This window comes from Ananas comosus, linkage group 8 (genome assembly GCF_001540865.1).
Source record: "Ananas comosus cultivar F153 linkage group 8, ASM154086v1, whole genome shotgun sequence".
Lineage (NCBI taxonomy): Eukaryota > Viridiplantae > Streptophyta > Magnoliopsida > Poales > Bromeliaceae > Ananas > Ananas comosus.
The window spans coordinates 11,377,200-11,397,641 of NC_033628.1; the positions used below are offsets into that span (position 1 = coordinate 11,377,200).

The 20,442-nt window shown below is 36.5% G+C and overlaps 5 protein-coding genes across 6 annotated transcripts; 1 reads left to right on the forward strand and 4 right to left on the reverse strand.

Moving 5' to 3' along the window:
* On the reverse strand, positions 255 to 2,577 carry LOC109714450 (cytochrome P450 78A9-like). Its single transcript, XM_020239088.1, has 2 exons — positions 1,582 to 2,577; positions 255 to 1,053 (listed from the first exon to the last, which is right to left on the reverse strand). Exons 1-2 carry the CDS (start codon positions 2,575 to 2,577, stop codon positions 418 to 420), a joined length of 1,632 nt encoding a protein of 543 aa, XP_020094677.1. The 3' UTR covers positions 255 to 417.
* LOC109713834 (protein IQ-DOMAIN 31-like) lies at positions 9,697 to 10,627 on the forward strand. The gene is made up of 2 exons (XM_020238064.1): positions 9,697 to 9,921; positions 10,466 to 10,627. The coding sequence occupies exons 1-2, from the start codon at positions 9,703 to 9,705 to the stop codon at positions 10,625 to 10,627; spliced, it is 381 nt and encodes a 126-aa protein (XP_020093653.1). The 5' UTR covers positions 9,697 to 9,702.
* Positions 11,378 to 14,770, reverse strand: LOC109713782 (glutathione S-transferase F10-like). Its single transcript, XM_020237973.1, has 3 exons — positions 14,545 to 14,770; positions 13,987 to 14,035; positions 11,378 to 12,164 (listed from the first exon to the last, which is right to left on the reverse strand). Exons 1-3 carry the CDS (start codon positions 14,695 to 14,697, stop codon positions 11,698 to 11,700), a joined length of 669 nt encoding a protein of 222 aa, XP_020093562.1. The 5' UTR covers positions 14,698 to 14,770; the 3' UTR covers positions 11,378 to 11,697.
* LOC109714148 (glutathione S-transferase F3-like) lies at positions 17,094 to 19,223 on the reverse strand. Of its 2 annotated transcripts, XM_020238608.1 has the most exons (4): positions 19,081 to 19,223; positions 18,729 to 18,969; positions 18,573 to 18,621; positions 17,094 to 17,820 (listed from the first exon to the last, which is right to left on the reverse strand). In XM_020238608.1, the coding sequence occupies exons 2-4, from the start codon at positions 18,876 to 18,878 to the stop codon at positions 17,336 to 17,338; spliced, it is 684 nt and encodes a 227-aa protein (XP_020094197.1). In that variant the 5' UTR covers positions 18,879 to 18,969; positions 19,081 to 19,223; the 3' UTR covers positions 17,094 to 17,335. The 2 variants fall into 2 exon arrangements, with proteins under 2 accessions (XP_020094197.1, XP_020094196.1); XM_020238607.1 differs by having other exon boundaries at positions 18,729 to 19,107.
* Positions 19,256 to 20,398, reverse strand: LOC109714149 (glutathione S-transferase PARB-like). The gene is made up of 3 exons (XM_020238610.1): positions 20,189 to 20,398; positions 20,020 to 20,068; positions 19,256 to 19,939 (listed from the first exon to the last, which is right to left on the reverse strand). The coding sequence occupies exons 1-3, from the start codon at positions 20,336 to 20,338 to the stop codon at positions 19,470 to 19,472; spliced, it is 669 nt and encodes a 222-aa protein (XP_020094199.1). The 5' UTR covers positions 20,339 to 20,398; the 3' UTR covers positions 19,256 to 19,469.

Sequence of the window (20,442 nt, forward strand, 5' to 3'; positions counted from 1 at the left end):
ATATATCATCGCATGCAATTAAACACGCCCACTTACAATATACCGACACGTACCGTAATAGATCAATCGCAGTAGTCCCTTATTTTATCACACAGGCAAACTTACAGTTAGTTCTTACATGATTTAACATAATTTTAACTTTGTCACCTTGTAATTTGATTTGATTCTTATCTCACAATAAAAATTTATCGTTAAATAAGATAGTAAAGTGACGTATTTTACTAACCACAGGATAATGTAAATTCTGTGGTATGTAAATGTACGACTTTAACACTCTATTTAACGATGAATCATTGTTATAAAATCAAAGGGTGACAAAATAAAACTGCGCTAAAACACATGAAGCTAATTAAACTTCACCCTTAACATCATATTATCACAGTTATAAGACACACAATAGTACTGCATGCGATGTGTTCATATAACTCGCCTTGGGCGCACCACAACCTCAAGCGGAACGGCCATCTCGCAGGAGAGCCGCAGAACCTCCGACAAGTCGACACTCGGCGCATCGGACGGGGACGCCCATTCGTACTCGTGCAGGAGGGTGGCCAACCAGAAGCCGACAGCTGTCATTGCCATCGCCTTCCCCGGGCAGCTTCTTTTGCCCGAGCCGAACGGCGCGAGGCGTGCGTCGCCGCCGAGCACGGAGAATTGATCGACGACGTCGGCGCCGGCACCCGCAGCAAGGAACCTCTCGGGACGGAACTCGAAGGGCTCAGGCCACACATCGGCGTCGTGGGTGATGGCCCACATGTTCACCACCGCGGCGGTGCCAGCTGGCACAGAATGGCCGTCCACCTCAGCGTCCAACGTGGCTTGCCGGACCCACGCAAGCAGTGGGCCCGGAGGGTGCATTCTGAGCACCTCCTTGAGGACCGCTTGGAGGTACACGAGCTTCGGCACGTGCGACTCGTTAACCGGCGTTGACCTCCCGACGACTTCGTCGAGCTCGGCGTGGACTTTGGCTTGGACGTCCGGGTGGAGGACGAGTCGAGCTAATGCCCACTCCATCAACACCGCAGTTGCGTCGGTCCCCCTAAATATCATCTCCTATATAACAACATTACACCATTAATTACTCTTTAAGATTTAAAAAGCAATATATATTTCATGAATCTGAAGTGAATATATACATACACACACACACACACACATATACATCAATCTCTCTCGTAGCTACAGAGAAAATGGTTGTTCGTAGCTACAGAGAAAATGGTTGTTTTCCAAATATGGTATATAGCATATAATTCGGAGTTCAGTGATTTCTAAATTTTTAGTTTTATTTAATTTTTCTCAATTTAGTTTATTTATATTCATCGACGTACTAAATGGTGACATAAAACTCACTTTAATTTGCTTGCATAAGTTATTGTTTCCCCTTCTCTCTCATATGTTTCGAGTGATTACATGTTAATTAGTTCCATATACAATACCAGCTGTATAGAGCGTGAATGCCATAACAACAGGTAGAGGTTCGTTAAGATCTCAACACTACTACTTGGTATTATAGCGGTACCGAATTCGTCACACTAAAAATATCAAAAAAAGTCTCGAGTGCAGAGAAAGAAGTAAACATACCCACAACACTGCAGCGATGTCGGCATCCGAGAGCCCCTCGCTTTGCTGGAGCGAAAGTAATACTGCTACAAAGTCACTTCGTTCGGTTTCAGTACCGGCCGTGGATCGATGCTCGTCGATGATCGAGTTCACGTATCGATTCACCTTAGGCATGAGCTTGGAGCATCGAGATTGGATATGTTGTAGGTCGAGCCCGGCGAGGAGAGGGAAGTAGTCGCACCAGTTTCTCTTGCCCAAGAGGTCGTATCCTTCGTCAACCATGCCGAGCAATTCTTCGACCTCGGCTTCAGCCTCCGTCGACAGCTCGTACTTCTTTCCAAACACGGAGCGCATGATGAAGAAGAGCGAGGCGCGCTTGAGGAGCCCGCGAATTTCAACGGCTTTACGGGCGATGGCCAATTGTCGGAGAGCGGAAACCACCTCCGTGGCGACGTGCAAGCGGTGAGAAGCAGAAGCTTCAATTTGTCGCGGGGAGAAGAGGTGAGAGGCCGCGATATGGCGTAGGGTCCGCCAGTAGGCGCCGTAGGGGGCGAAGCCGATGGAGCGGTGGAACATGAGGCCGTAGGCGGAATGGTTGTGCGGCCGGTCGGAAAAAGACGGTCCATTGAGAATCTCCTTCGCGACATCGGGGTGGGAGGCGACGACGGCGCGCGTATCGCCGAGAGAGATGGCCATGAGCCTCTTGGCTCCGAGGCAGCGCGCCACGGCGTCGAGGCGGCGGTGAGCGAGACCCGACATGAGGCGCATGCTACCGACGAAAGGAACGCCTCTTGGGCCGGGAATAATGGATCGAGAGGAACGCTCACAAGCTCTGTAACTCACGTACTTTCCCCATGCATGGCCTCCGGGGTGGAGCCAGTGGAGAAGGGAAGTGGTGAGGCGCCATGCGAGGAGAATGAGTATTGCAGTGGAACAAAGTGTATTAGGGCTTCGGGAAATGGCTAATGGAGCTAGGGTTAGAAGTGGGACCAAAAAGCTCTTGAGTGAGCTTTTCATCGCTATAGCTTTAAGCAGTACGTAAGTAAATAATAACTAGGCTTAGGTTTGAGGAAGAAGAGGGTGGTGTGTTTGCGTATTTATAGGGATCCAAGGTGGAAGTGGGGTTAATTACTTTTCTTTTTTATGCTTTTTTAAATTAGGAAAACTTCAAAAATCTCCCTGCATTTTCGCACTTTCTCACTTTAATACTCTGTGATTTAAAGTGTTTCAATTTGGTGATATGTGGTTTTATTTTTATCTTTTCGTCAGCTTTTTCGTTAATATTTTGTTAAATTATATACAAAAAATTTCAAATATCCATCTAGGTTTATCAAATATTCACTTTAGTATCCTTTAATTTTAATTTTGTCACTGATTTAAGAAAAAAAATAGTGAAATTAATAAGAAAAAAAGAAAAATGAAGCCACAGGTCACCAAATTGATACACTTTAAACTACAAAGTACTAAAGTAAGAAAGTGCGAAATCGCGTGAGGTTTTTCTGAAGTTTTTCCTATAAAATTACTAACAAGCGCAATGCAAGGTTTATAATTCGTTACGGATTATAATCCTGTAACTTTGATCGTCTAAAGGCCAAGCTACATACACTAATTTTATTAGTTTTTTTAATATTAAAAATTATAAAAAAAACTAATTAAACTCTAGAAATCATTGGACTGGGATTTGAAGAGATTACAACCCCTTTTGGTATAGATTTAGTATTTCTCAAAAATAAAAAGCAGGATCCAAATACACGTACTATGCAATCACTAATATGCATGTTACTGAGGATTCGTTAAGTGGGCCAACGAGTTAGGCTTGGAGCATCAAGCGGATCGGAGCTTCGACAACTCACACGTGTTAAGTTGTAAGTGAGTTCATTAAGTTTGTATATATCCAATGCTAGCCCTACAATTAAAATGGGAATGTAAAATCTTATAATCGCATCATTTGAGGGCTATTTTTTTTATTTTTACTAGTCTTATTTTTAAGAAAATATTAAAATAAAAAGAATTGTATCCTAATGAAGAGGATTACAACGTTTAGATTAATTAAGGGTTGTAATCCTACAATTCTCTTCGAGTTGTAGACTTAGCACTTTTCTATTTGAATTGTAGGAATTGCTGATGGTAAAGAAGTCGAGTTTCAATATAAACTAGTTAAAAACCTGTGCTACATGGCGAGGGTAAAATATTTTAGCACTAAAATTTAGTTAATTTTTCCATACTTTTGTTAATTTTTATTTTTGTTAAATTTTATCAGCTTGATTATTAACAAAATTATTTTAAACAAAATTAATTAATAAGTAATTAATTTCAATAAACATATCTAGGCAATATAAATTTTTAAAAGAGCTTTTTAGCAATTAAATAATTATTATTTATTAATAGTAAATGTGTAAGTAAATAGCTTAGAATATAGAATTAAATAATTAAAATAATTAGAACACAATTCAACATATAAATAGAGAGAGAGAAGGAAAGAAAGTCGGATTACTATATTTTTATGAGTACAATTATATTCGTACTCATAAGTCGTTTTCAATGATTGAGCTTCCGGATCGAGGATTTATACCGTTAAATATGATTTAGAGTATTTGAAACTTCTAGAAATCAAATTTCATAATTTTTCAATATCAATTACCTTACGATCGAAAGATTTCAAAATTAATATTTTTTAACGGTTAATATGAAATACTTGTTAGTTTAATAGTATAAAAGAATTAAAATTAATTAAATTTTTGATAAAAAAGTTTCATTTACTATCTAGATAAAGAACAATAACTCCGATTTTAAATTGAAGGATCGAATCATCCATTTTTAGAAAGTCATTAAATTTTGACTATTCATTTTATATCTGCTTGGTGGACTTTATTTTAATTTTGAAAAATTATAAAATTTATTTTCTACAAATTTCAAATGCTAAATCATATTTAACGGTGTGAATTGCCGATTAGGAAGCTTCATTATTAAAAATGACTTATAAGTACAAAAAACTTTATTCTTATTAGAGTATATATGAAGTAGTATATGAGTCTACTACTATACTTTTATAAGTATAGATCTCTTTGTACTTATAAGTTTTTAGCCGTTAGATCTACCTTTTTTACCATTTCCATCCAATAGATCATACTATTCAATCAACCACCCACTCAACCCTAGAGGATCACTATATATCATTCTAATCAGAAACCACTATCATTCTAACCGCACATCACTTTATCCAACGATCGAAAATTTATAAGTATAAAAAGGTCATAAGAGTATAGTAGCCCTACTATATATATATAGAGAGAGAGAGAGAGAGAAAGAGCTAGAGAGGGACTCAAATTTTAATAGGGTTAATTTCATATAGGCTCCTCCAAATATATTCTTACAAAATTTAATTTTCATATATTAATATTCCTGTAAAAATTCTGATTTTTTCAAATATGGACTCTGCTTTATTACCGTTAGAAAATCGTTAAAAAACTGTTTATATTTTCAACTTTACTATCATAAATATGTCTCTCCAAAAGTCATGACAGTATAATATAAGAGGAGTAAAAATATTAAAAACTAATTAGGATTAAGTATTTAATCTATGATTAACTTAAATTTTCTAATGGATTCTAACGGTAAAGATATATTTAAAAATATCAAGATTTTACAAGGACAATATATAAAAATTAAATTTTATAAAAATAAATTTATCATCCATTATATTTCTATTTAATAATATAAGTCGTGCAACTGAGAATAACATGTATTAGTTCTTTGTTCGCGTGGTGCAATTGTAAATTCAAACAGTGGAGGAGGCCAAGGAAAGTGTCGACGTGGGCAGCAGGTCAAAGTTTTCCGACTTTATTCCGAGCATCTGGGCTGACGGCGCGATGTCGCGGAACGGGATTACGTCAGCCGTCGATCACCGAACACGCGATTCAGCGAACCCCAACAAGACAACGCACGGTACAGAAATGGTGGGGCCCACCGCGTGCGCGATTCAGCGAATCGGAACAAGACAACGCACGGGGTCCAAAGCGGTCGGGTCCACTTGCCTCCTTACGTGGCGGAATACTATTTGCTAGGATCGTGTGCGCTGTTGCCACGGCTGTAGGAGTAAAGTACGGCCTACGTCTTCGAAGTCTTCGGTCTAAGTTCGTTTATTCTTACAATAACTTTACTAAAAGGACATGCAATTATTGCGAATGTGCTTAAAGATTTTTACTTTTTATTTTTTATTTTTTTTGGCTCAAGTACAAACTGTTGGATAGGAAGGATTTGATCCAGATTTGATCTAATCGCCAACTCACACAAAGCGAAAAAACATGCTAAAAGGATAGTTTCTTATTGGATTTCTTCTAAACATTCTCGTCCGCTAGATTTCGATCGATCCAAACTAATCATAAGAATTTTTTTTGGAAACTTTTTTCTTTGCATGAGGAGAGCTGGAGCAAAGTGAAATCGATTTTCCACCGGACATTTTAAAAAATTCTTTGGCCATGCTCGAAGTCACTGCCTTAACCGCAGGGAGATGGATGTCGTATACTGCAGTTATGGTTATCTCAACCAAGAAACTGGAGATGATTCCGCAATATTAAACAAAACATGTTCGAAATAAAAATTCATAACTCGGTAGAACTAATCTTATTAGAAACACACCTGTAGGTGCGTAGAGTTTGGAGGGTTGTGGACCTCCTAGTTCGAGTCGCCTGTGGTGGGCCTTCAGGGAGATAATGTAGGGAGCCTAACTTTCCAAATTCTCCAAAATAAAAAAAAAAGAGAAAATTTTGTATTTGATTTTCTATTTTTGTTTTTGTGTTGCAACATAAGCAGGCCAGTTGCTAATTCAAGCTTCTGCAATAAGCTTGTTTTACTTTCATGCCATAGTAAACTCACTAATAATGATTTTTTGTTTTGCCTAAGCATATATGCAGCTAAACACAAAATTAACTTAAAATCCACTGTTGCAGGTTGTTGCAGATTGCATCTTACAATCAAGTTAACTTTCCAACATTTCTTTTACCCATAATTTCATCTTTGTAGGTGATGAATAATCTTATGCTATCATGATGATCTGGTTGATCTTATCTTAATAAACTATCAAGTAAAAAAAGTATTCACAATTATTCGGCATCAATAAGGATCTCGATTATATTCGATCTCCTTTTAAAAAAAATATTTTTCTCGCGACAATTTGTAAGTTATTAGTTTAAAAGTGGAGAATTAAGGACAATGACTGAACAAAAAATTAGGGCTTTTTGTCGCAACGCAGAGACAGTTTGGAAATTAAGAAGCAAGTAGTGATTGAAATCATAATGGAGATTAATTATGCATTCTTAATAAAGTTAAGTGACTTTGACGACGGAACTCAATAGTGTGCATTGTTTACCTTGACCAGTACACTAACATACAATTTGGATCGGGAATATTTTTTTTCATACATAAAAATTTAGTCTAATATTTTTTAAAAAATTTTAGCATGTTGCTGTGGATTTGTGGCGGAATTGAAGTTCAAGAAGGGAAGATATTTTCAGTTGCTACCTTTTCTGACTATGCAAACAAGTTTGAATTCCAATCATATTAAGCCTAATTGTTTGACGACCAAAGCATTTTAGGAAAAAAAAAAAAGGTTTCTTTTCATAACATAGTGAATTGCATCGTGATTGTATAATGCAAAAAAAATGTCATTGTAGTGTTGTTAATTAAATAAGAAGATGACAACAAAACTTCATCAACTAGATAGTTGTTAAGATTGTCATTTAACGAATTTATCGTAAAAAAGTATATCATACTGCACGCTACCCGCTTTGTTTATTATGAATTTTTATCATTCTTAAGAGTATAATAGGTATCTTAATAAGTTACGTAGTTGTATTATGCAATTTATATTCGAAAACAGTGCACTAACAACGTTGAATTAAATGTTATAATTTTAAATTTTAAGTAGACAAAATAGAGATTCTAAAGATAGGACAAATAATTTATGTGTAAGAACAAATTTTTCAAAACAGTTATCTGCATTTCAGCCTTGTAAATCCAAGATGTATACAAAATAGGACTGTTGGGAGGGAATATTTTCTATTAAATTTTGGGTTGCTCAACTTTCTTTTTTCGTAACAAAACAAAAATGAGAAAAAAAAAACAAAAAGACTAACTTGCTTTTGAATGTTTCAAAATGACAACCCAACTGATTACAGTGGAGAATACCAGCTGTAACGCATGTATATCATCTCATATTAATTAAAACTTATAAAAACTACAGTCCTTGTCTCCTTGAATTTTTTTTTTATAAAAAGAACTATAAAAACTTAGTGGGTATCATAACCAGCCACTGTAGTTTGGTTAGCACACTAATGCTTTCCTTTGCAAATAATATTGTCAATTGCTAGTTTGTACAACAACTTGTGCTTTGAATCTCTTTGTTCAAACCAAAAAGTTGAATGACTAAGCTTGTACTTGATCTTATCCTTAATGGGATACAAAGTCAACAAAATCACTTTTGTTTTAATCTTTCACATGTATAATGCCATTGAAGCTAGTTGTACATCATAAATAAAATGTCATATATGCCAATGATGCTCGATATAGGATAATATTTAGAGGTAATTGCTTATATACCTCTCAAAATCTATGAAATATCTTATTTATTTATATATTTTTTTTATTTCAAATATACCCCTCGTATATTTCTTTATTATTCAAAAATATTCCACTGTTAGTAACTATTAAGTCATCTCCGATTAAACCTGAGTTAAATTTATACTGTAGTTAAAAATAGTAAAAATATATATTTTGTCCCCTAACTTAAGAGCAAATAAGAAAAGTTGGTGACTGTAGAAGTGTATATTTGAAATGGCAAAAAGTAAAAATACTTTTTTTGTCCCTTAACTTAAGGGTAAATAGAAAATTAAGTTGGTAATGATAGAAGGTTATATTTGAAAGGGCACAGAAATAACGGCTGTTCCTAGTAACTCAATAAAAAAATTTAACTTTAGGGATATATTTAAAAGAATTTAAAACCTTAAAAGGATATTTTTGGTATTAGCTTTCTTAAAAGGGTAAGTACGAAAGTCGAAAATTTTTCAGAAATATATAAGCAATTATCCCTAATATTTATATATCGCTGTCGTTCAATTTGCAAAATGGACTTTGGACGAAAGTCTATCATTTGGATGTCCAATTTCGATAGCGCCCCAGTAGGAAATCTTTAAAAATAATTATTAGTTTATTAACTATATAAGTAAGAGAAAATATGAGATATTAATTATAAGTGAATAAAAGTAAGAGATATCAATTTAGTAGTTATGAGTAAGAGTAAATATTCACCTCCAAAACCATAGGCCACGAATTTTGAAACAAATTCCTTAACTTTTTTTATTTATTGGCTTTGCTTGATCAATTTTTCTCCGCTAATTTATTATCAATTACAAGTAATTAAGCTTTTTTTATTTTTCCTTTTTCCCTGCGGGTACAAGTTGAAATTGCACCAATTTGGGTGCGCATCAAAATCCCGAAACAAAGCGTGCTTAATCGAGACTATCAAATGTGGCCCTCAAGAGCGTCACGGTCGAGCCCTAACGATTGACCGGTGACACCTCGCTCTTAATTAGCTGGGCTTCACCCATTTGGGCCTATTTGGGCTTTTGTATAGAAATATATATCTCTGTATCTTAGCTAGCATTTGAATGCTTCAGATCTCCCTCTCTTTCCTTGTTCATCCCACCACGTTCTCTCTTTCTCTTCAACATTCATCTAAGCAATAAAAAAAAAAAAAAAAGACCTTCCAATCTGTCCCTAATAGCAAAATATGCCATTACTGGTGAGCACATCTTATTGTTATTCATTCCAATTCGCAGCATAAATCAAAGCCAACCCCTACAGAGAACGAAGAAACCGCCAAACATGGACACATTCCGCCGCTGCCTCCGCTGCATCACGGTGCAGTACCGAGACGCAGCAGATGCGAATCGACGAACCGACACGGCTCTGCACAAAGAGGAGCGCAACACACAAACCGATACTACTGCTGTGGCTCCCAGAGCCCGCCGCCGCCTCTGCTTCATCGTGCTGCATCATGAAGAGCGCGCCAACATATCGCAAAACGACGTTGCCGCACCAATAGGTGGGCCCCGACGATGGTTCCAAGCGGTCCGTCGTGCGTTGATGCAAGTCACACAACCCCCGTGCGGGCGGCCGTCGATCGCCGTCATGGACAGCGGCCCCGAGAGCAAGGCGAAAGCTTACAAACTGAGCCAGGAGATCGAAGAGCCTGCTACCGATGGTTCCAGTGAAGAGTGTGGTAGTCATATGGTATGCACGGAGGGTTTCTCCCAGGAAGAGGTGGCGGCCGTTACCATCCAAGCCTACTTCAGGGCTCATTTGGTATGTATTTGCTATCCCTTTTTCCCCACATATACTTGAAATTTTGTGTTTCGCTTGACATAGTTCTATTTGAAGTTTAATGATTTTTCAAGAAAAATACTAAATCTACAACTAAAGTTTAAGAGGCTCGATATTTCTTTTTTTTAGTATTTTCAAGTATTGTAGAATCTATATAGAGTAAAGTCCGGCGGTGCTTTTAAAAGCATCAAGCATTGAGTGCTTGTAAATTTTTCATCGTTATATCTATTTTTTTGATTATTTTTAACTGTTAGATCATATATACTATTTAATTAATTACCTACTCAATTCTAGGACTAACCACTCAGTGCTTATAAATTTTTTACTGTTAAATTTACTTCTTTGACTATTTTCATCCCTCATATCATATATACTATTCAACTTGTCACTTTTTTCAATCCTAAAGAATCACTATTATTCTAACGGCATATTACTTAATCTAAGAGGCGAAAACCTGCTTGATACTTTTAAAAGAGCTCCATTCATATACAGTAGTGTGAGGGCCGAATTTGGTGCATATATATAGGCGAGGAGAGCGTACAGGGCCATGAAGAGCTTGGTGAGGCTGCAGGCGGTGGTGCGAGGGATGTACGTGCGGCGGCAGGCGGAGGTGGCCATCCTCTGCATGCAGGCGCTCGTGCGACTGCAGGTTCGCGTCAGAGCAAGGCAACTCCTCAATGAACTCTAAAGTGGCGCCCAACAGATTGAATTATGTTTCTATAATTCACTTATTTCATCATACTTTTTTAAAAAAATATATTATTATACTTTTTTAAAAATGAAAATTTTGATTGGCTAGATACGTAGATGATGACGATGCGGTGCAACTGTTACATGAAAATCCACCTTTTATAAAGAGGCTTATATACGTACATAACTATATACTTATTAATTAAGATTATTGACACAGAAATGAAACTTGTGCATCCGCGAATATTGGGATGTAAATCTCACACTCAATTCATTCAATAATTTAAATAATTTTTTAAACTTTTAGTACTAAAAAAACTATATATAAGTGTGATATATAAGATTTGTATGAAAAAAAAAAAAAATTCTAAGGTGTTAGTTTTATACATATTTTTTTGGTGTAACGGAGTACTGTATGGCGCCGCTGTATATATATTTTTTCTATGTAACTAAATGAACTATATATGTGAAAAATATGTAAATTTGTGATTTGATGCCTTTTCGTCTACATTTTGTTGTTGTTGTTGTTTGTGATGAGCTACTTAACTCTGACTAATTTGTTTAAAAATAAACAAATCATGTTGTATATCTTGTAGGAGTAAGAAACCAATGACTTTACCAAAACTAACATAAAATCCAACTCCAATTCAATTTTAACCCGAATTTAAGATAAATTTAAGTTTTAATTACTAATTAAATTCTAAATATGTGAGCATTATCCATCTCTTGACAATTTGCGCGCACAACATCGATCATGGGCTTAATTATATTAATAGGTTTTTTATGCTGAGCATCAAGTTCATGCATTACAACATCATAATAACAAACGACCACTCCAAAGACTCTTTAATTAACACCTGCATGGGCGAGAAGCACCACACCATGCATGCACATACGTACGTAAAGCAAAACAACATGCTTGGGACTCCCACATCATGGGTTCGAGGGAGCGACGACTTATTCAAAGAACATTCAGAAAAGAAGCAAACGTATTTTCGATCGCAGTAGTACTCAGCATGCAAACGTGATCATCATCATGATCATCACCATATATCGAATCAATCCCCTTCAGATCATCTGCGGCGGCGAGACCTGCATCTCCACCACCTTCTGCCACGCCGGGCGGCTCGATATCTTCTGCCACCACTGGTTCACCTTCGGCCGGGACTCGAAGAAGGACCGGCGCCCCGCGTTGTTGACGAGGCGGTGGCCGTTGGGGAGGTGGGAGAGGTCGGCGAGCGAGAACTTGTCGCCCGCCAGGTACTCCGACTCCTGGAGGCGCCTCTCGTAGATGTTGAGCACGGTTTTCAGCTTCTTCTCGCTCTCCGCGACCTCCTTCTCGTCCGGATCCTCGCCCAGCATCGGCCTGAAGGCCAGGTTGAAGATGAGAGCCGAGCTCGGGGGGTCGAAGCTGCACTCCTCCGTCTGCAGCCACTGCTCGATCGACGCCCGCTCCAGCGTGCCCGCCGGCAGTAGGTCCTTGTTGCCGCGGTCCACGTACTTCTCCGCGATGTGCCTGCATATCTCTCGCGATTCTGCACGCAAAGTAATCAGACTGAGAAATGCTAAATCTACAATTAAAAAGAATTAAGAAGAGTTGTAATTACCGTTTACCAATCTTTTTTTTATTTTTAATAAAAAATAATAACAATAATAGGACAAGTAAATAAGAAAAAAAAAAGAAAAGAAAAAAACACTTTTACTCCCCAACAAGAAACTCTAGAAAAAATTGTGCATAATTTGAGGTTGTTGCAAGCGAGTTTTATATATATTATATACTAGATTGTAGTAGTGTTGTCGATTTGGTTTGGTTCGATTTGCAGTTTTATAATTAAAATTTTTAATCTTTGCATTGAATCTCTACCTTACTTTTCTATAAGATTCTACTAATGAGATGGAATGAAATGTTTATATAAACCTAATCCAAGCATTATCGATAAAAGGGGTGTACAAACATATTTTTTTCTCTTACTTCTAAAATCTTTCCAATACACTACAACAAAAACGGTCTATAGCGACACTTTTAAGTGTAGGTACATGTCAAAAAAGTGCTGCTAGCTAAAATTGCCGACACTTTTAAAAAGTGTTGCTATATATGGGGTCGCTAGATATATAGTGACAGTTAAAGAGTGTCGCTATAACTTAAAAGAGTGCTGCTAATTTACCAACAACTTATTTAAGCATTTAGCAACCGCCGAAACTTTATCTCGTTGGCTGCGGTGGCGGAGGAGGACGACAGGAATGACTCTTCGTCTAGAATCTCAGTAGATTGAGTGAAGAGAGAAGAAAATATGGTAATTGATTTTTCTTTTTTTTTTTTTTTCTTTTCTGTTTGTAATCGGGTCAAATTGACTGGGTGTGGTGGGTTGAGTAGAGTAATCTTTTATTTTTGATTGGATTGGGCTTTATATTTAGGCATTAGTAAATATTTTTTTAAGTTTTAGTATAAATGGGACACTTACTCAAAAGTGTCCTAAACATGTATCCTTATAATCTAATTCTGTTGTAGTGATAGTAATTTTATAATATATTATTATTATTATTATTATTAAAGAATTTAAAATATTTTTAATCTTATAAAAGTAAAAGTTATTAAGTAAATTAATTCAATATTTAAATTATTATGTGTAAATTAAAAATCTCATATATGTGTCATTTTCAAAATTATTCTATCTTTAAATAGTTTAAATTATATGTAAAGACTAGAAAAATGAAAAAAATAGTGTTGGGTAGGGAGAGCCGACAAGCTACCAAGCCAATTTACACTCCTATTTAGATGTAGCTATCAAATTTTCAAAATACTTTATCTAAAAAAAAAAATCAAAATAATTTTCTGAATGCCCTTTCGAGTTAACAAATTATTTCTAAAACTTTATTTCCAGATAAGCTAAAAATAAATAAACTCATTATCAGATAAGCAATTTTTATAAATTTAATAATAATTTATAAAGAAAAATAATTATATAAAAGTGATGGATCACACACTTAATAAGGAGTTAAAAACAATTAGACTATAAGCTATAAAATAAAAATCTATACTCAAAATAAAATAAATTTAAAAATAATACGTATTGATATTTTGTCCTATAAGAAATAGTTAAGAATAAAATCATCATTTCATTATGTTAATTAGTGTTTAACTCTTGTCTAATGCAAATAATAGTATACTTGTACTAAATATTTATATATTTAGATTGGTATATGTGATATTTTAGATTTTGATTGAGTATTTATAAAATCTTATAATTTTAGAAGAGTGTATGGTGTCGTTATTTATCGTCTTAGGCTTTTATTATAAAATAAAGCTTGATTACACGAAAATAAAATACATATATCCAAATTGTACATTGCTCTTACCAACAAGGGTCTTCCTCCCATCTTCGAAGGTGAGTGCTTGGCCTTGAGGCTGATAAAAATAAATAAATAAAAATAATTAGAAACCATAAATTTTCAATCCATCACATTAATTACAATTATTACAGCTTTAAATAATATGAAAAAATAATTATTCTCTAAAAGCTAATTAAAGTAAATAGAGAATAATATTGTTTTATATTTTTTATATTTAATACTTCTCCTTATAGGTGAGCTGTATACTTTTTAGATGATATTCTTATATTTAATATTTCATTTCATACCTCGACTTGAGAATTTTTGCTAGACTTATAATATGAACTTGAATTAAATGACAAAATCAATTATTCTCGTGTGACTCAAGCTCATAATTTACTATTCCGATACTATGTTAAATAATGCATTATATAGAGATTTTTTTTTTTAAGAGAAAGCTAGAACTATGAAGTAATTAAGTTTCGAACTTAAGATCTCGGAAACTAATTACTGAATTCTTTACCACTTGCGTTACGAATGATCGGTTTTGTCGTATATGTAGAGAATTTGATTTGATTGTTATACCTGTAGCTTGAGGTAATCAGGAATACGCTTTGTACCCTTGTAAGTGTCGATGCGAATGAGCTGGAACTCGACATCCTTCTCAAACAGGCACATCAACACCCTCGCCACTTCCGCGGAAGTGGGAGACCCGAAAACCTTAATATTGCTCGCCATTGGGATTTTCTTAATTACTAAGAAGATCACTTAAGGGAAGTTGATGGGTTTTCAAGTGCATGGAAGTCGAAGGAGGAAGTGGAGAGTTTATATACTTGTTCGGGGGAGACAACAAAGTGCCTTGCTTCTCGGGTGGTATAATTAAAAGAGAACAAAGAGGAGCTAAAGAAAAAGATAAAGGGAAAGGAGAAGGGGTTACCTTATATATTCCGAGATTGAGAATTAATGTTTGTGGGACAAAAAATATTGGGAAAATGTGTGAAGAGCACCTCAACAACTGGTGATTCTGAACTACCCCCTGCAATTTAAATTTTTTTTTTAATTGATATATTTTTAAAAATTTTGAACTCCTAAAAATTTTGCTGAGTTTTTAATATGTCTATTAGTTATAAGTAGCTAATTGGTTTTAGGTTTTTTTGGCTGAAATATAATTAAAACTATTGAATTTAATAAGATTTAATATATTTTTTTATTAATTCGACTAAAATTATTTAAAATTTTAAAATAAAAGTAAAGAAAAATGTCAGTAAAATAAAATAAAATTGAGGAAGGCATCTCTTTGTGGAAAAAAAGTCTGGGATGTGACGATACTGCTATATATATCATCGTGTCCCAACCAATCAAATTGTATCTCGAAGATTTCACACATTTCATCATAATTTTTTGTAAAAAATTTATGATATTTTTAGAAAAAATGAGACCGTTTATTATCTACTTGTGGAATACGTGGTCAACAGATTTATGATGTTCAACATACTAGAAAGCGGACACATTCTAGAATTTGTGGGGGTGGTAAAGAGTGTCTGAAAACTTCTGTAAGAGAACCGCTCCTTAGGAAAATCAGCAAAAGATTTGACAAGGATCACATTCCGTTAGTGAATAATTTGGAGGGAAAAAAAAATAACATGATCTTCAGGAATCAATTTTCAGACCCCCTAATGTCCTTTAGAAGAATTCATGAAGTGGAAAGAAAGAACACTGAATTCTGTTTTTTTTTTCTTAAAAAATTATTATAATTTTCTCTCAATAAAATAGAGGGGAAAAAAAAAGAAAAAAAAAAAAGAAAAGAAAGAAAGAATAGAACATCAGATGGTGCGTGCGAGGACAGTAAGCATGTGCTTCGCTTCTTTAGATCGGAGCTTCTCTATTAAGATTGTAGGGTAGGAGAGGAAAGGAATAGATGTTATTTTTGACTTGATTATTTTAATAATTTTAATGCTGATATATTTATCTTAAAATGTTTTTTTTTTAACTTTGAAAAAAAAATAAGGATATATTTCATTTGTAATATTAAAAAAAAAAAAAGAAGAAGAAAAGAGAGTATCAGAAGAGATCAATAACTTACAAAAGAGAGCTCTATAAATCAAGTATTCAAACACGAGAAAAGGTTACTCGTACTCTTAATAGTCCAAAGTGACACAACGAATATGGCGCATGCAACAAGCGTTAAAAGTTGGCATTTAGTTCATTTGACAAATCTCGGCCAAGCCAATAATAAAAATGCCAGATATTTTGCCAATATGAAGCAGCTCCAACAAACAAATCTCAACATTCAGTGGCCTTATTTTCATTTTGAGAAGTTTTGATAATTTTCGCAGGCAATTTGGAACTGCCCATTTTTCAGAAATTGTAGTTATTTGTTTAAAAAGAGCAACGCTGTATGTACACCGACTTTTCAATGTATATTGAAACAGCAATTTGTTTTCCAACCATTGTCACATTCAAGCCAAACAAATCATATCCTCCCAATTATTTGTTTTTCGTCCAAGAGAAAGTTTAAATCTTTCTCGGCAAAACCTTCTCTGCATTGACTGAGCAAAACGAGAAAACTAAAAATGATGCCACTGTTTGTGTTCTATATTCATTGCATTAAGCCATTACACACAATCATGAAGCAAACCTTTGAGGAATCAGCATAAACCAATAGTGCAGAGATCTAAATGTTTTTTAGCTAGCAAACAGCTGATCCACTTACTCTATTTGTGTGCTTTATGTAGCTGTATCACTTTCAGCAACTAATCTCCTAACAGCATTATTTCTGACAAATATGCGGTATATAATTCTGATACACTTTACTATCTATATCTTAGAATTTCAGTTTGGCATTTAAAACAAGAGTTTTCATCATTTTTCTTTTCCATTTTTCTGCTAAGAGAATATTGAGATGGTTCAGGTTTCCAACAGCTGCTGCTTGGTTTCTTGTAACAGGCATATTCCTATCCAGTAGTATAAGATTGTGAAATGTCCCATTAATTGGTTATAGAGTGAGCTTAACCCCAGCAGCAATGAGAAGAGACTCTGCAACTGTTGTGTGCATGCAGAATTTTCTAAATAAGTTGTTTTCCAAGTCGAGAACAGCCTCGAAATGCACCATCATACCACTGCCACATACAAGGTGACAAACTTGGCACTTATAGATTACTTTGGAGAATGGATGGAAATTCTAACACCAGTAAGTTAAATTTCAGGAAACAAGTTGCAGCAAAGAAATTGCGAATGACACAGATCCTTCTCATCAGTTGGCACACACAAACTCCATACTTCGTCCCGACACAGATTAAAGAAGAACTTAAATGACATAAAACATCTAGCACAAACAAATCACAAGACGGTGCAACAACGCCAGCACAACAAACTCCTACTTGGTTGGCTTCTTAAGTGGAACAGGAATCTCACTTTGCATTTCGACCACCTGCTTCCACGAGGGCCGAGCCGAGATTGCTCTCCACCACCTCTCCACATTTTTTCTCGAAGTGAAGAGCTTCTTTCCTTTCTCCGACGTGGTGTAAAGGTAATGCGAGTTAGGAAGGTGGGAAAGATCAGCAAGTGTAAATTCACGGCCTGCCAGGTATTCATTCTCGCCAAGCCGATCATCATATACATCAAGGAGTGAGGAGAGCTTCTTCTCCTTTTGAGCTATCTCATCTTGGTCGGGCAACATTCCCAACGGTTCAGCAAAAGCTAGATGAAAGACAAGCGAAGAACTAAGAGGCTCAAAGTTTATGGCTTCTGCTTGTAGCCACTGCTCAATCGATGACTTCTCCAGAATGCCTTTTCCATAGAGAGCCTTGTTTCCCTGATCTGCATATTTTACGCAGATATGCCGACATATCTCCTTTGAATCTATCACAAAAGAAGAAAAAAAAATTGCCTTCATAAATTGGAATGATACTTCCAAATAAACAACGGTCTTTCACATATATTCTCGAACAACCATTCGTTCACCTATGTATGCTGCTGTCAAATCAAACTTTTTAATGTATACTCTCAAGTGTGGCTTCTCAGTTCTCACACACAACCACCCACCCACACAACCACACACTTAACGTAAGTCGGGAAACCAGCCAAAGTATGCAGAGAAGTTGGTTTTAAATCAGAGAAATTTTCTTAGAAAGGGGAATTTTGTATGTACAAGGGTGTTTATGTAAAAAATACAATTTTGAATGGCATTAAATCAATAATTTAAGTGCCGTGACACGAAGTCATGCCAAAAATTTGCCGGCACAGTGCATGCCGGGCAGGGCTGATGCGTGCCGGTGACAAAAAATACATGTGTGCCGACACATAATTGCATGAAATATTTATATTTTTAGCAACAAAATATTCTAACTGTTTATTATGTATCTTTATCAAATCTTTTAAATTTTATTAAGAAAATTACTTACTAATTTAAAGAATAGAAGGTTTTGAACAGTACCATTGGCACGAAAACTGTATCGTGCCGATATCTTGTTGTGGTGTATACAGTACATGCCGATAGGTACTTAAATTCTTGTATTAAATTATGATTATACAGAGATTTATTATATAAAATCATACGGTTAAATATTAAATACATCAATAAACAGTAAAGGGTTACTGTTATTATTCCTTACCCACAAGGGTGAGCAGCCCATCCTTGAACGTTACCTGACCACTAGGATCCTGCAAGATTTGTAAGAAACACATGATTTCCCACTAATGAAGGGGTAAAATAATAATTGAGCTAGTCAAACGAAATAAGAGAAATACCACTACTAGTAATAACTTGCCTGCAATTTGAGGAACTCAGGGACCTTATGATTTCCATCGAATGTGTCAATGCGAACAAGTTGGAACTCCACGTTCTTTTCGAAGAGGCACGTAAGCACCCTTGCGACATCTGTGGATGCCGGTTGCCCAAACACCGTCAAGCCCACCATTCTTACTTCCCTTGAGTTCTCTTACAGTTAGCTCGATGAAGGTAGCATTCACACTCCCAAGGGGAATTTAAGTTCAGGTAAGGCTGGAATTCTGCGCTTTATTTGTTGGAAGAAAGGAAAAGCGAAAAGCAAAAGCGAAAAGTGAAAAGGGAAAGACTGTAACACTTCTTTTAGCAAAGTATGTTGATAGCCACAGCCTTACCATGTCTCACAAGTGGATTTAACCAGAGGCTTACGCACAATACTTCTCTATAATGCAACTTACGATGATTATCAAGCCTAGGTTATCTGCACAGACATTACATGTGCTTAAAAAGGAACGAGATACAGTGTAATAATCGAGATACTGCTTTCGCTTTGTTCTTTACTCCTGTAAAAACCACAAGCAATCTCTTTACTCGATAGCAAGATATTATTGAGTACATATCAGATCACAAAGTTTGAAACGAAGATGAATCACAGGAACCACATAGCATTCTTTTTAAAGCTCACCAACAACAACAATGAAAAGTTTTCAGGTTCCGAGACTTGTTCCTTGAAGCTGCATAAGAAACAACAAGCAAATAGGAAAACACCCACAGAAACCGAATATCAAGCAGGCAGCGCGCGCTGCATCTCGACGACCTTCTTCCAAGAAGGCCTCGCCGATACCTCCTCCCACCACCTCCCGACGTTCTTCCTCGACGTTAAGAGCTGCCCCTTCTCCGTCTTGTTAACTAGGATGTGGGAATTGGGGAGGTGGGAGAGGTCGGCGAGGGAGAATTCGTCTCCGGCCAAATACCGGCTCTCGCCGAGCCGCTTATCGTACACATCGAGAACCTTCGCGAGCTTTGCTTCGTTCTGCTCGACGGCAGCCGGGTCCTGCTTAAGCCCCATGAGCGGCGCGAACGCCAGCTGGAAGACCAGAGCCGAGCTCGGGGGGTTGAAGCTCTGCCCCTCGGCTTCCAGCCATTGCTCAATTGCAGCTCGCGCGACGAAGCCGCCTTCTTTATTGCCCATTAGGGTTTTGTTGCCCCTCTCGGCGTATTTGTCGCAGATGTAGCGGCAAATTGCCCTTGATTCTGGAGATCCCCAGGGAGTAAACAAATGATGATTGAAAAGGTGAGAGAAATGGGAGAAGTGTGAGAAATTGGTGTTGTACCGAAGATGGTGGTGAGCTCGTCTTGGAAAGCGGGAACTTGGCCGAAGGGCTTTAGAGAGGGGGGGATTGGAAGAGGGTTAGTAAAATAGCGTCGACATTAAAGTTAAAAAAAAAAAAAAAAAAAAAAAAAAAAAAAAAAAAAAAAAAAAAAAAGAGGGAAGGGATATACCTGGAGTTTGAGGTAGTCGGGGGATTTGTGCTCGCCCTTGGCCATGTCGACGCGGGCGAGCTTGAAGTCGACCTCCTTCTCGAAGAGGCAGGCGAGCACGCGGCAGACAGCCGTGGACATGGGAGGACCGTACACGGTGACGCTCGCCATTAGGAAACAGGAGGAGCAGAAATGAAGACGCAGAATCAGAGTACGCTTTTATCCACGGCAGAAAAGAGGACGCGTATATATAGTTCGTACAGAAATGTTATCTT

What these genes read in the sequence shown, in the direction of transcription:
- LOC109714450 (XM_020239088.1), bottom strand. Translation starts at nt 2,577, where the DNA reads ATGAAAAGCTCACTCAAGAGCTTTTTGGTCCCACTTCTAACCCTAGCT. An exon ending in ACATCGCTGCAGTGTTGTGG is followed by an intron (nt 1,054 to 1,581) that starts GTATGTTTACTT and finishes GTTGTTATATAG; the next exon opens with GAGATGATATTTAGGGGGAC.
- LOC109713834 (XM_020238064.1), top strand. Translation starts at nt 9,703, where the DNA reads ATGCAAGTCACACAACCCCCGTGCGGGCGGCCGTCGATCGCCGTCATG. An exon ending in CCTACTTCAGGGCTCATTTG is followed by an intron (nt 9,922 to 10,465) that starts GTATGTATTTGC and finishes GCATATATATAG; the next exon opens with GCGAGGAGAGCGTACAGGGC.
- LOC109714148 (XM_020238608.1), bottom strand. Translation starts at nt 18,878, where the DNA reads ATGGTGGGCTTGACGGTGTTTGGGCAACCGGCATCCACAGATGTCGCA. An exon ending in CTGAGTTCCTCAAATTGCAG is followed by an intron (nt 18,622 to 18,728) that starts GCAAGTTATTAC and finishes CAAATCTTGCAG; the next exon opens with GATCCTAGTGGTCAGGTAAC. An exon ending in TGGGCTGCTCACCCTTGTGG is followed by an intron (nt 17,821 to 18,572) that starts GTAAGGAATAAT and finishes CTTTTGTGATAG; the next exon opens with ATTCAAAGGAGATATGTCGG.
- LOC109713782 (XM_020237973.1), bottom strand. Translation starts at nt 14,697, where the DNA reads ATGGCGAGCAATATTAAGGTTTTCGGGTCTCCCACTTCCGCGGAAGTG. An exon ending in CTGATTACCTCAAGCTACAG is followed by an intron (nt 14,036 to 14,544) that starts GTATAACAATCA and finishes TATTTTTATCAG; the next exon opens with CCTCAAGGCCAAGCACTCAC. An exon ending in TGGGAGGAAGACCCTTGTTG is followed by an intron (nt 12,165 to 13,986) that starts GTAAGAGCAATG and finishes CTTTGCGTGCAG; the next exon opens with AATCGCGAGAGATATGCAGG.
- LOC109714149 (XM_020238610.1), bottom strand. Translation starts at nt 20,338, where the DNA reads ATGGCGAGCGTCACCGTGTACGGTCCTCCCATGTCCACGGCTGTCTGC. An exon ending in CCGACTACCTCAAACTCCAG is followed by an intron (nt 20,069 to 20,188) that starts GTATATCCCTTC and finishes CCCTCTCTAAAG; the next exon opens with CCCTTCGGCCAAGTTCCCGC. An exon ending in CGAGCTCACCACCATCTTCG is followed by an intron (nt 19,940 to 20,019) that starts GTACAACACCAA and finishes GGGGATCTCCAG; the next exon opens with AATCAAGGGCAATTTGCCGC.